This window comes from Rhinolophus sinicus, chromosome 3, assembly GCF_057876585.1.
Source record: "Rhinolophus sinicus isolate RSI-liver-muscle chromosome 3, RSI-T2T, whole genome shotgun sequence".
NCBI classification, from domain to species: domain Eukaryota; kingdom Metazoa; phylum Chordata; class Mammalia; order Chiroptera; family Rhinolophidae; genus Rhinolophus; species Rhinolophus sinicus.
Window position 1 is genome coordinate 73,451,163 of NC_142503.1, and position 14,486 is coordinate 73,465,648.

The 14,486-nt window shown below is 33.0% G+C and overlaps 1 protein-coding gene across 4 annotated transcripts in view; it reads left to right on the plus strand.

Annotated features, from left to right (window-relative positions):
• Positions 1-14,486, plus strand: part of FER (FER tyrosine kinase) — a 374,252-nt gene that overhangs the window by 111,065 nt on the left and 248,701 nt on the right. For all 4 annotated transcript variants that reach the window (XM_019727984.3, XM_019727983.3, XM_019727985.3 and 1 more), the window contains one exon: positions 4,746-4,935. In XM_019727984.3, the coding sequence (XP_019583543.2) occupies positions 4,746-4,935 (190 nt within the window). The remainder of the gene's footprint in view (positions 1-4,745; positions 4,936-14,486) is intronic.

A 14,486-nucleotide genomic window follows, 5' to 3' on the forward strand; every position in this document is an offset into this window, starting at 1 on the left:
AGAGCGGTTTAAGTTTCACCACAAAATTGAGAGAAGGTATAGAGATTTCCCATATACCCCACCCCTACATATGCATAGCCTCCCCCATTGTCACTTCCTCCACCAGAGTGTTATATTTCTTACAATTGATAAACCTACAATAACACATTGCCATTTAATGTTCATAGTTTGCATTGGGTTTCACGTTTGGTGGTGTCTATTTTGTGGGTTTGGACAAATGAGTAATGACATGTATCTGTCATTCTGGCATAATACGGAGTATTTTTTGCTGAAAATCCTCTGTGCTCCACTATTCATCCCTACCCCGTCCCTAACTACTGGCAACCACTGATGTTTTTACGGTCTCCATAGTTTTGGCTTTTCTGTCCTGCAGTTAGAATCATACATTATGTAGCCTTTTTATATCGGCTTATTTTGCTTAGTAATATGCAAAGTTTCCTCCATGTCTTTTCATGGCTTGGTAGATCATTTCTTTTGAGTGCTGAACAATACTCCATTGTCTGGTAGTGTATTTATCTCTTCAACTAGAGGACATCTTGGTACCTTCCAAATTTTGGCCAGTATGAATAAAGTGGATATACACATCTGTGTGTGGGCTTTTGTGTGGACACATATTCAAATACTTTGAAAATTTAACAAGGAGTGTGATTGCTGGATCTTATGGTAAGAGTGTGTTCAGTTTTATAAGAAACTGCTAAACGGTCTTCCAAAGCGGCTGTACCATTTTGCATTCCCACCAGCGATGAATAAGAGTTCCTGTTGATCCACATTCTCACCAGCATTGGGTGTTGTCAGTGTTCTGGAGTTCAGCCATTTTCCTAAGTGTACCTTGGTATCTTCATAGTTGCTTTAATTTGCATTTCACTGATGACACAGGATGTGGAGCATCTTTGCATGTGCTCATTTGCAATCTGTTTATCTTTTTTCCTTAGGCGTCTGTTAAAGTCTTTGGCCCAATTTTTAATCAGGTGGTTTGTTTTCTTGTTGCTGACATTTAAGAGATCTTTATATATTTTAGATAACAGGAGTTTATCAGATGTGTCTTTTGCAAATCTTTTCAATCACTCTATGGCTTCTCTTCTCATTCCCTCGACACTGTCTTTCAAAGAGCAGAAGTGGTTCATTTTCATGAAGCCTAACTTATCCATTATTTCTTTCATGGATTGTGCCATTGGTGTTGTATCTAAAAAGTCATCACTGTACCCAAGGTCTAGGTTTTCTCCTATGTTATCCTCTAGACGTTTTATTGTTTTATGTTTTACATTTAGGTCTTTGATCCATTTTGAGTTAAGTTTTGTGGGTGGTGTAAGGTCTATGTCTAGATTCATTTTTGCATATGGATGTCCAATTGTTCCAACACCATTTTTGAAAATATACCTTTTCTCCCTGGTTTTAGTCATTTTGGAAGATCCCATTTATATCCAGGCTAAAATAAAGGTGAAATAATTGTAATGCATAGAGATTGTACACACCATGAGAAGTTATGTTTAAAAATAGAGCGCTTTCTCTAAGTAATATGAATTAAAAATCTTCCTTTTAAATGTCAACTTTCTATAGTAATTTATTTGTTTTCCTTATTTGTTTAGTACTTAATGAAGCTAAAACTAACTTATATTCACATCCTTTATTTAACTCACAGTGATTCTTTTCCTGGCTGAATAATGCTGCTGATTCTTTTATTGTTTTCTCTTAAATGTAGTTTTAGTTGTTACGGCTTAACCAAAACAACCCTTGAGTTCAACCATTTAAAATGAACTGAAAATGGGTATGATCTCAATTAGGGTTTGCATTAGTTTCCTCTTGTTGCTGTAACAAATTGCCACAAACTTAGTAACTTAGAACTACACAAATTTATTCTCTTACATTTCTGGAGAACAGAAGTTGGAAATGAGCCTTATGGGCCTAAAACCAAAGTGTTGGTAGGGCTGATTTCTTCTGGAGACTCTTGGGGAGAACCTGCTTCTTTGCCTTTTCCAGCTTTTAGCGGCTGTCCTCATTCCTTAGCTCTTGGCCCCGCCTCACATTGTTTTTATTGTTTTGTTATTTTGTTATCACATTGCCTTTTCTGACATTGTCCCTCTTGCTTCCCTATTATCAGATACTTAGGATTATATTAATAGGAATCATCTGGATAACCCAGGATACTTTTCCATCTAAACATCCTTAAATTAATTGTTTCTGAAAACCCCCCTTGCCATGTAGGGTAATATATTCATAGGTTCAGCAGATAAGGATGTCGTCATCTTTAGGGGATGATTATTCAGCCCCCCATAGAGTTGAAGATACAATAAAAGAGATGGTTTTTCCACATAAATAGATCTTTAAAAATTTTGTTCAGGTGTTCAGTTAATATTTACTTATTTTTGCAATTATTGTAACTTATTTACCATTTTATTCTTTTTTAAAAATTAAATTTATTGGGGCAACATTGGTTAAAAATTACATAAGTTTCAAGTGTACAATTCTATAATACATCATCTGTGTATTGCATTGTATGCTCACCACCCCAAGTCTAGTTTTTTTCTATCATCATATATTTGACCTCCTTTACCTTCTTCGTCCTCTGTTCACCCACTTTACCCTCTGGTAATCACCATAGTGTTGTCTGTGTCTATGAGTTTGTTGGTTTTATTTGTTCATTTGTTGCTTTCAGTTTTATATCTTCTCCCAGTTGTTTGGTTACCTTTTTATGTATGGTTTCTTTTGCTGTGCAGAAGCTTTTTAGTCTGTCATATTTCATCCTTTAAAACATTTTTTTTTCATTAGTCTTTAGGAAATTTGTTTGCAAGACTACTGGTGATAGTAATGGTTGTAAATGTTATTATTTTCAAGTATACTTTCCTCTTTTTGTCCACATTTGTGAAATCATTCACCTGTTTTTTGGATTGGTCTTGCAGATATACATGAAAATGTGTTTTTTGCTATCTTACATTTTGAATTGTTCTTTATGCTATTTTCATTGTTATTATTCTTTTGGTAGCAGGAAGGGAAAAGAAGAAACCCCCAGGAAGTTTTAGGTTCAGATGGATATAATATTTTCCATGACTTGGTCCTTATGAATTTATGTTCACAAAGGCAATGGTTTTAAAAATCAGCTTTCCCTGAGGAGTTTCACTGAGAAACAAAGAAAACTATAAGCAATTTATTATATAAAGGGAGTTATCACCTAAGCAAATAAGCATGAATTTATCTGAAAATCGGTGTGGATTTAGATCACAGGTTACAGATTTTGAAGGGAGATATAAATGATAATTGCCGTTTACTGAATTCTTACTTCATGGTAGGCACTGTGGTAATCATTTTTTAAATATTAACTTATTGACTTCTCAGAGCAGCCTTCATTGAATAGGTATTATTACCAGCAATTTTTCCAATGATAAAACTGAAGAAAAAACAACAACAAAGGGATTAATTCATAAAGTTTAATCTTTCCTAATTCAGTATAATTATACTCTCTCCACTATACTATGATGATTTTACTTGAGAAGTGTTCGTGAGCTCTGACAGTATGGTATACGAGGATCTCTTTCTATTACTTCTGCCATTAACTCCACTGGTTAGAATGATTTGTCTTTTGAACATTGTGAGGTCTTTCTTACAAATAATCCTACTCTTAGTTCTACTTTTCCAAAATTTCACTTAGTTCTCTTTGTTAGGATAACCACCTGAAACTCACTGTAAAATAATTGAGATTACAGCTTTCTTTATAGCATCCACAGAGGCTGCCCCTGTTCAATTTGATTGGAATTGAGTTTTAAAATATCAATCGGCATCATATTTATAAATAAATCTCCCTTAGTATGGGTTCTTTCTACCTAGGATTAGTTATTCAGTTTATGCTGTTCTTTTAAGTCCAATTTAAGAAGGTGACATTCTGACCTTATTCTCCAACTTTGAAGGTTTCCCTGACAATCTGTGGTCTCTTACATATTAATAACTTATTTTCAGTCATACATGGCACAGTTCTCTAAGATAGCAATACATTATGTACGACAGTGTTTGCAGTGGTGTTCCCTGCCACCACTGCCTGTTTTTTTTGTATTTTTGTTTTTTTGTGTGGCTTTTAATGTGGGTGAATTAATTTGAAACTCCCATTAGGGGCAGCCTCCAAGTGATTAAAAATTCACAATAAGGCAACATATGGCCTGTGTAGTTCTCTAAGGAGGAATGGTGAAGTCTCTTGTCTCCATATTGGTGGTTTTCTTATGCTCATTCCCTTAATCACATTTCACCCCTCCGTCCTTATCAGAACAGCTTTCCCCAACTAAACACACACCCTTCATAATATACACACAGCTTGGTCCCAGGCTGTCACTTTGATTTGATTTATTTTACTCTAGGCACAGATCTGACTCTAGCTATATTCCATTTGAGAGATGAAGTAAATTAAGATTCTGCTTCAGTCATGTTAATCCTTTTTAGGCCCTATGTTTCTAGATTTAAGTGTCTGTGCTCTGTGAGGTACATGGTTTAGTTGTAAAATAAAATGAATGCCTTAGATCATAGTATATTTGAAATCATCTTGAATTTGGTTTTTGCTTCCAAACATTTTCTTCCATTTTTTTCTAAATGTGAACATTTAATAACTCTATGATGACTGGAAATCTGTTTAGTTTCATAATTCTCTGATTCTGTAGGATTCATAGAGATGAAAATGAAAGAAAACAGAAGCACATATATAGGTTTCTTTAAAGTCTGTGTTAAAGAAGTCAAAATAATTTATATTTAATGTGTTCTTTTTTTAGTATTGTGCTTCTGATAAGCCAAAAACAGACACTTGAAGAGCTGAAACAGTCAGTGCAGCAGCTGAGGTGCACTGAGGCAAAGTTTACAGCACAGAAAGAATTGCTAGAGCAAAAAGTGCAAGAAAATGATGGAAAAGAGCCACCTCCAGTAATAAATTATGAAGAAGATGCACGATCAGTTACATCTATGGTAAGCCAAAGAGTCATCAAGTAAGAAACTTAGTAGTATATATATAGGTAATTGGTGAATACAAAAGTTGATTCTGGTTTACTATAACAAATTATTACTCTTGTTAATATGCAGGTCCTATTAAACTTGTTTGTAAATGCAAAATAGAATTGTCAGTCACCTTCAGGTCACCTGGAGAGCAATTTCAGGAACCACCTATAGAGTCAGAGGAAAAAGCTCTTCTCTTGCCTTCAAAACTGAAAACAAAGACTGCAATTGTTTTTATTCCTGGGAGACAGCAGGAAGGTAGGGTGTTATTCTTAAGATAGAAGTAAGAAATAAGGAGAAAGCTGTTTACTAATTTTTTTTTCTTAAGAATAATAGCATCTTATTTATCTGAGATGTGTTTATTGTTTTCACAATGGAAAACACTGATTTTGTTTTAAAAAGTTTTTTTTCTTATACAGATCCTTAAACTACAATAAACACATTTAAATCCACCAACTACAAATTCAACTTTATTTTATATAGTTTTATTAAGTGATTAAGAATGACTAGTATAAATACTTTCCCTCCCTCCTTCTTTCCCTCCCTTTATTCTTTCATTCCTTTCTTTCTTTCATCTTATGTTGGTGGTTCTCACCAAGGGGCAGTTTTGCCACCTTAGGAGACATTTTCCAATGTCTCCAGAGACTTTTGGCTATTACAGCTAGTAAGTGCTATTGTTATCTAGTGCGTGGAGGCTGGTGTTGCTGCTGAACACCCTGCAATGCACAGGGCAGCCCCTCCCCTCACAGTCACGACAAAAAATGATCTAACCCAAAATGTCAATAGTGTCAAGATTGAAAAAGCCCGGGCTATATACTTGTTTTTTTCTGTGGGTAGCTGGATGGAGTCCATAAGAAGAACTATTATAGGTAATGAAGCTATAGTTGATATTTTAGTAATTTTTAAGTTTACATGGTTCTAAATAGTATAGTTGGATTGTTAAACGAATTCAGATGTCTCCATAGGAAAATAGAGCTGAATTGGAAAATGTGATAAATGTGGAAATTAATATGAGGTATTTAAAATGTTGTGATTATTACTATTTTTGTTATTAATTGAGCTGTACTAATCTACTTATTATATGATGAATTATGAATTATATATCTTCTCTCCATTTAGTGTACTATCAGATAAAAAGGATCTTACCATCTGCTACCAAGGACCCTACTAGATTCCCTTTCTTGCTTGATGATTCTTCATAATTACCTGGCATATGCATTCTTTCAGAGGGACTTCTAAATTTTTAAATTTTACTTGGTTTTGGAAAACTTTGGCTAGCCAGTCTTTTGTTCTTTGAATGTGGTTTATAATACTTCCTTGTCTCCATGTGGCTGTGGAATTGGTTACTTCATAGCTTGGTTTAGTGGCGGATTAAAACTGGCAATCTAACTTATTTTACATAATTCTGTGTGCAGATGACTTCTGTTGGTATTATTATGATAGAATAAAAGATAATTAGTCAAGTCACTAGATATATCCCCATTTTATAACTACGACTAAAAATTAGACTTTGAAATTTGAAATATACCAGTTCATTAATACTTATTTCATTAATAATTTATGACCATTTGGACTTTTTTATCTTTCATAATAATTTAAGAGAAGCTTTTTAAACAAATTAATAAATAATATTTCAGAGAGAATATAAAATACACTTTAAGAAAACAAACTGCTTCCTGGTATTTTCAAACTTTCTCTTGTACACATTTATTAAATGATGATAACACCATGTAAATTTTTACAAAGTGATGTCACATATTTCATTTTATCCAATGTATTTTGAATTGTTGAAATGCTAATTGTAATTATATCTTATCTATTCATTGAAGGAATGCCTTTAAAAAGTATTTAAAGAATTTATAAAGGAATACTGTAATATATGTAGTTTAAAATAATAAAGTAACATTTTAAAAATCAAGCCAGCATTTCCCAAATTGATGCAAATTAATTAGATTTGACAATATATTATAAAGCAAGTAGAAATATTTATAATACATAGTTCTTAAAACTTAATTATACTCCCACTTATAACAGTTAACGTTTTGCACAACTAAGCATTATTTTATGAATAATATTTTAAGAAAAGCCTGAAATTAACATAAGCATTTCTATTGGTGTTTCTTCTTTATACATTCCATTCTTATAAGTGGTGTAAATTTCAATGAGGGAAATTTAGTTGAATATTGGAAGAATTGAAAGAACAGGAAATTAAACTATGAAATTATGGAAAATGGTGAACATTTGGCTTAAATATTATGTAAGAGTAAGAGACAATTAACTATTTTATATGATCCTAATTAGCAGTAGTGTTAATCAAAACATTGATTCTTCAGTGGTGAATGCTTCTGTGGAAGAATGCCACTGAAATGGGCTATAGATTATGTATTCTTACAAAATTCCAAGGTGATTCAGGTGTGTAATTAGAGTTAGGATTATATAGTCAGGTTCTTAGAAGTATTGATGTTTATTTTGGCTCTATCATTCAACGAAAATTAAAGCTTATCTATTAATTTACAGAAATCTAAAAAAAATTGCAGTGGCAAAAAATAAAATTATTTCTGTCGGGAAAAGTCATCCTTTTATTGTTGTCTTTTTTCACCTACTCTAATTTTGGCCAAAATACCAAGAAGAAAATGACAAATATTAAATATTGCACAATAATTCACTATTGTCTATGGATAAATGTTTTATTTATGCAAACAATATTTTATTGAGCACTTGTTATGTGTCAAGCACATTTCTAGATGCTTGGGATACATCAGTGGATAAAACTAATAAAATGTCTCTCTTGGAGGTTATATTCTGTGGTGAGTGGCAGTTAGTAAAATTAAGTATATGTTATATTTGAAGATGATAAGTGCCAGGAAGTAGTAATCGAGCAGGGTAGAGCATTGGGGATCGAACAGGTCAGAGGTTGGGACACAATTTTAAATGTAAGTCAGAATAAGCATTGTTGAAATGTGACATTTGGGCGAAGACTTGAAACTGGGACCTGGTAAGCCACTTAATTTCTGGGGAAGAGCATTCTAGTCACAGGGTACCTCCGTTGCAAAGACTGTAAGATGGGAGCATCTAAGAGTTAAAGGTACAGTCAGGAGGGGAAGGGATTGGTGAGATTATAGGGAATGAGATTAGAGAACTAATGGAGAACAGATCTCAGGGCCTTGCGGACCATAATTAAGGATTATGGCTTTTCTCTGAATGAAATGGGGAGGCATTGGGTTGTGGCGTTGTAACAGAGGAATGACATTCTCTGACATTTAAGTGGGTCACTGTGGCAACTGTGTTGAGAAGGGGAACGAAGAAAGAAAAATGAGATTATTGCATTAAGCCGGTGATAGAAGATAACAGTTTGAGCCAGGATGATAGTGCAGGAAGTGGCAGGAACTTTTTAGCATCTGGATATATATATTGAAGGTTGAGCCCATGAGATTTCCTGTTGATTAAATGTGGGGTATGAAAGAGGAGTCAAGGATACCTTTAAGGTTTCTAGCAGGAGCACTAGAGGAATGGCATTTGTTTTGAGTACATGGAAGGACTTCATATAGAGCAGCTTTGATGAGGAAGAACGAGACTTCAGTTTGTCTTTCCAAAAAAAGAAAGTCAGTGTAGAAATTTGTTATTTGGGCCTGGAGTTCAGGATCATGATTTGGACTGGAGATAGAAATTTACAAGTTGGAGGCATCAGGTGGTATTTTCAATCATTTGACTGTAGGGAGTCACCAAATAAGAGAGAATAGATACAGAAGAAAAGAGAAACAAGGAACACTGGGTCACTTCAAGGTACAGGTCTAGAAGAGAAGCAATCAGTACAGATGGAGGAGTGACCAGTGAGGTAGTAGAAAATCAAGAGAATTTCATGTCTTGAAGTGTTCCAAAGAGAAGTGAGTTCCAGAATTTGGGACCTGTTGGGATAAAGCAAAATAGTTGTATTGATTGCAGAAATTTTCTAAACTTTTAATATCAAATGCCCAAGAGGGGAAATTAGCATGGAATGTAGTGTCTCTGGAAATACTGTCCTAACTCCTTTCCAAAGAGCATCCTGAAGGGACCACTATACAATGGGACATACTTTGGGAAATGCTGAATTAGAAGATAAATTCTTTCTTCTAATTGGGTTATTGACAGGTTAAGTGTGCTGGTAATTCTGAAGGCATTTTGAGTTGTTTAAATGCTCTAGAAACCCAAGGATTATTTCATTCTTCAGTTCTAGCTCCTGCCTTCTGGAGCAAATTAGGAGGGTGAAATCTTTGTTATCTGCCCTTGGATAATGATGGAAATTTTCTAATCCCTGAACAAATATTGGCTGACTTTCCTATTCATTTATTTATAAAACATCGCTTTCCTTTATGTTTGTTTTTACCTATCTAGTTGTAAGAATAAAACAAGTTTGCAGTCAATATCTGTTGAATTGAGGAATTGGACTTTCTTTTCACCCCAGAGTAATATAGTTATTTTATTTTATAATAGCATGTGCTTTGAACTAAATATATTATCATAATTTTGCCAAAGGAATCTCCCTTAAATGTCAACTTTATATAGAATTGATGGCACCATATGAATTCCTACTTTTCAAATATGTTCAGCTATTCTATAAGATAGTTGCCTGTACTTTGATATTTTTGAAATTTCACATTTTTATGCCCTTTGCTAGATTAAAATACACAACGTATATTTGTCTTCTCTGAATATTTTATTAGTTAGTTCCACTTAGTTGAATGTCACTATCAATTAAACCCTGTTTTTTTTTACATTTTCAACCAGCAAAATATCTGGTTTGTTGACCTAATATGGTCACTCATTCTGACTCAATAGTAATCCACTTTACAGTATCTAACATATTTTCAATTATAGTAAAACACTAAAATGGACTGATATCAATTAAGACATCATATTAGCATCATTATTGAAGTTTGTTTTCATCATCAAGTATGTTTCTGTCTTTAAATATGTAACATAAATGTTAATTCTAAGCCTTACACAATAAATACATTGAGAAAAGCACCAGACTAAGAATCAGGGAATCGGAATTGAACTTTGTCTCTGCTATGTAGCTATAGTCAGATTCCTTAACCTTTCTGAGTTTTCTATAAAAGGAGGAAGTGAATTTATACCCACCTTGCCAGAGAGGATTTCTATGACATTGAAATGCAATGTGTATAAACATATATTGTATATTATGAAATACCATTAAAACATAATATTCTATTTCACTTTTTTCTAATGTAGCTTAGTACACATGTAAATTAATTAGTGGATTCTCATTGAGTTCATAAGTATGAATTGTAGATTTTTCTGCAGAATTATCTTATGTATTTCTTATTTATAAAGGCAAGACCTTAATTAATTTCCCTGAAAAGGTAGTACATGTACATGTACAGGGCTGTAAGTGTCCCTTCCTTAGTTTCTCAGTTTTCTACCTCATAGGTAACCTTCCAGAAGCATTGAATGTACATAAATACATACATGTATTTTATATGCCTCCTGCTCTTTTTACACAAATAGTAGAGCATACAACAATACTATTCTGTGCCTTACTTTTTTACTTAATATAGTTTAGGCATAATTTTATAATAATGCATATACAGTTCCTTCTTTTATTATTCATTCAATAAACAGATATTTATCTAGTATACAATGTCAGGTACCATTTTCGGTTCTAGGAATATAGTAGTGAACAAATAAACAGTACATGTCAGGTGGTAGAAAATTCTTTGGAGAAAAATAAAATACTAGATGGGAGAAAAAGGATGCTGGGAGGTGTTTTTATATATAGGGTGGTCAAGGAAGCCTTCACTGCTAAAGTGGCATTTATGCAGAGATCTGAAAGAACAAAGGGAGCAAATGCTGTGACTCTGGGGTGAGAATATTTCAGGCAGTGGGAAAAGCCGATGAAAGGCCCTGAGGCAGGAGTCAGCTTCCTGTGTTGGAAGAACAAGGAAGCCAGTATGGCTGGAGCAGAGTGAGAGAGAGTCAGGAGAAGGGGTCACAGAGGTAGTAGGCATTTAGATCATACAGTCATGCAGACTTTTTTAAGGACTTTGATGCTAACTCTTAGAGAAATTAGAAACCATTGAAGATCCTGAGCAAAGGAGTAATATATTTATGCAGTTTCCAATCTTTTGCTATTATAAAGACAGCATTGCTGAAAATCCTGATATTACTATGTGTATAAATGGAGTTTATGTGTAAGATATATTTTAGAAGGTTATATAGGTTTATATTTTACTCTCAAAATAGTTTAAAAGTTTCTTAACCTGAGGACACCATCAATTATAGATGTTAATTATTACATTAGTATTTCAGTTTTGTAGATTAACAGATTCTTGTTTCCACCTTTCATATGGCATGAATTTTATCATGCTAAACTTTCAGTGGCTTTCTGAACCATTAATATTAAATTTAATGGATCTGATGCCAAAAGTGTATTTACAGGTAAGTGTTATTATGCCTTATGTTTATTTGATATGTAAGTTTTTAATTTATAAAACAGAGTTAGAAGATGATTATGATTATGTTATACAGAAGGCTTGTTGACTTTTCCAAATGATTCACGTCAAGATTCACGTCAAGATTTCTTAACATCACTAACCATCACGGAAATACAAATCAAAACCACAATGAGATATCACCTCATACCTTTAGAATGGCTATTATAAAAAAGACAAGAAATAAGTGTTGGAAAGGATGCGGAGGAAAGGGAACCCGTGTGCATGTTGGTGGGAGTGTAAATTGGAGCAGCCACTATGGAAAACAATATGGAGATTCTTAAAAAAAAAAAAAAAAATACTTAAAAATAGAACTACCATTATAATCTAGCAATTCCACTTCTGGATATATATATGAAGGAAATGAAATCACTATTTTGAAGAGATATAATCACCCCCTGTTCATAGCTGTATTACTTAAAATAGCCAAAATATGGAAACAACCTAAGTGTCCATCAATGGATTAATGGACAAAGATGTACCATATATATATATTCCATTGCATGGGAAATGATAGATAGATTGTGGATAGATAGTTAGATCTATCTATCTATCTATCTATCTATCTGTCTGTCTGTCTGTCTGTCTGTCTGTCTGTCTGTCTGTCTATCTATCTATCTATCTATCTATCTATCTATCTATCTATCTATCTATCTGTCTACACACACATATATAGTACATGTTTGTTCTATCATCTATCTATATATCTATCTATCTATCTATCTATCTATCTATCTATCTATCTATCTACAATCTATCATTTTCTATGCAATGGAATATTATTCAGCCATAAAAAAGAATGAAATCTTGCCGGTTGCGACAACATGGATGGACCTTGAGGGCATTATGCTAAGTGAAATAAACAAGACAGAGAGAGACAAATACTGTATAATGTCACTTACATGTGGAATCTTAAAAAAACTGAATTCATAGATACAGAGTTGCCAGAGGCGGGGATCCGGGTGTGGGTGAAATGGGTAAAGATAGTCCAAAGGTATAAACTTCTAGTTATAAAATTAAGTCCTGGGGATGTGAGGTACAGCATGGTGACTATAGTTAATAATACTGTATTATATATTTGAAAGTTGCTAAGAGAGTAGATCTGAAAAGTTTTCATCACAAAATAATTTGCGTAACTGTGTGGTGATGGATGTTAACTAGACTTATTGTGGTCATTTCACAGTATATACAAATATTGAATCATGTTGTATACCTGACACATAATGTTATATGCCAATTATATCTTAATTAAGTCACAGGCTACTTAATGGATGGTGCTAGAGATGTTATTTTGCATTAGGCCACAGTATCTTCAGCACTGGAAAAACTCCCTTAAAATTTCAAATTTTTTTCAATATATATTTTATCTATTATCTGTGTTCATATTCATATGCCTATGCAATGGATATTTAGGTTAAATCAAGTAAATTGTAAATGAAAAGTAATTTATTTATATATGTGTATGTATACATATATATATTACAAACCAAATGAAATAGGTACTTTTCATTTTCATTTCATATATGTGTATATATAAATATATATATATATATATAAAATTTGTCCTTTGAATTATGAATTTCTTAATATCTTAGCACAAACTATGTATCCAGGGGTTGGATAGTACTAAAAATATATAATAAAAGGAGAAAGTAAAGTCAGGAAAGAATTAAATATCTACTCTGATTAATGCAGATAAAAATGATTAATCACTGAGGTTCACTCAGTCATTTGGGGTTCAACAAGTGTTTAATGATTACTATAAATAATGATATACTGGGGTTTTGAGGGAAGGGTGGGTCGAAGACAATAGATTTAAACCTTGCCATGGGGTTTGGTAGGAAAGATGGAGCAGAAGCAATTGATTTAACAATTAATTGAAACTTGGCTGCGTTGTGACTTGAATGCGTCTATACATGAAAACATTTCAAAAAAATTTAGGTGCCTAGCAATCCCTAAGGTATACACCCAGCAAATGTTTATAGAGGGAACACATCAGTACAGAATTTCAAAATACCATTTGGCAGATTACAATTGGTACCGCTCAGTTAAAAAAATGGTTTAAATATTAAAGTTAGTGTCGATCACATACTTCTCTCTTGTTAAATAATTGTGGCAAGGGTACTCTAACAGAGTGACGACGTCTTGAGTAGTCCCAGGGATAATGACTAATGAATGATTGCAGTGGGATCATCATTCTAGAGAGCGTTCCAGCTGCAGAGCCAGAATACTTGGATTTGTGTCCCTGCTCTACCATTTAATAACTGTGTGATGTTAGGCATGTTATGGGACTTTTCCTGTCCTCATTTCCCAATGTGTAAAATGGGAATTACACTTTTACTTACTCTCGGGTTATTGTGAGGAATGGTTAAATTTACACATTTAAAGCATGGAGAGTGGTACCTGCCAGTTAGTAAAATAGTTTTATCTTTCATGTGGCTGACATTAGAGCGTTTGATTATCACAGAAATGATAGTGATTTAATGTATGAGCGTGTTTCTCTACTAGTCTTTATTCTTTAGTCTTGATATTATTTTTAATTAAGCATAAATCTTTTAAAAAATGTATGCTATTAATTTTTAGGTGATGGTTAAATATGTTTTGGATCTACTCAGTATTTGTAGTATTGTTGTCCTTTAGCCATAATAAATCCCACAATGTTTTTTAAACAAATTATGACATAATTGCCTTATGACTTATGTATTGCTGACATCAGTAGAGTTGACCAGCTAATTTTTTAAGGAAAATTTTTAGTGTTTACTAGTTTAATTACTCGAAGCTCACTTTTTCTTCTTCGACACTATTAAAGTTTAGGTTTAAAATTTTACACAAAACAATTTCTGCAGAAATATCACTTATAATTACGTTATTTTAATACCAGTTTTATATTTTAAATTGAATGAAAGAAAAATAATCCCTAATGCCATTGTATGTTACGATTGATTATTCATTCCTAAAATAAAGTTTTTCTTTTAAGTTTGCAATTATGGACAATTTAATTAACAGCTTTTAGTACTCGTATTAACTTTAAAAAAT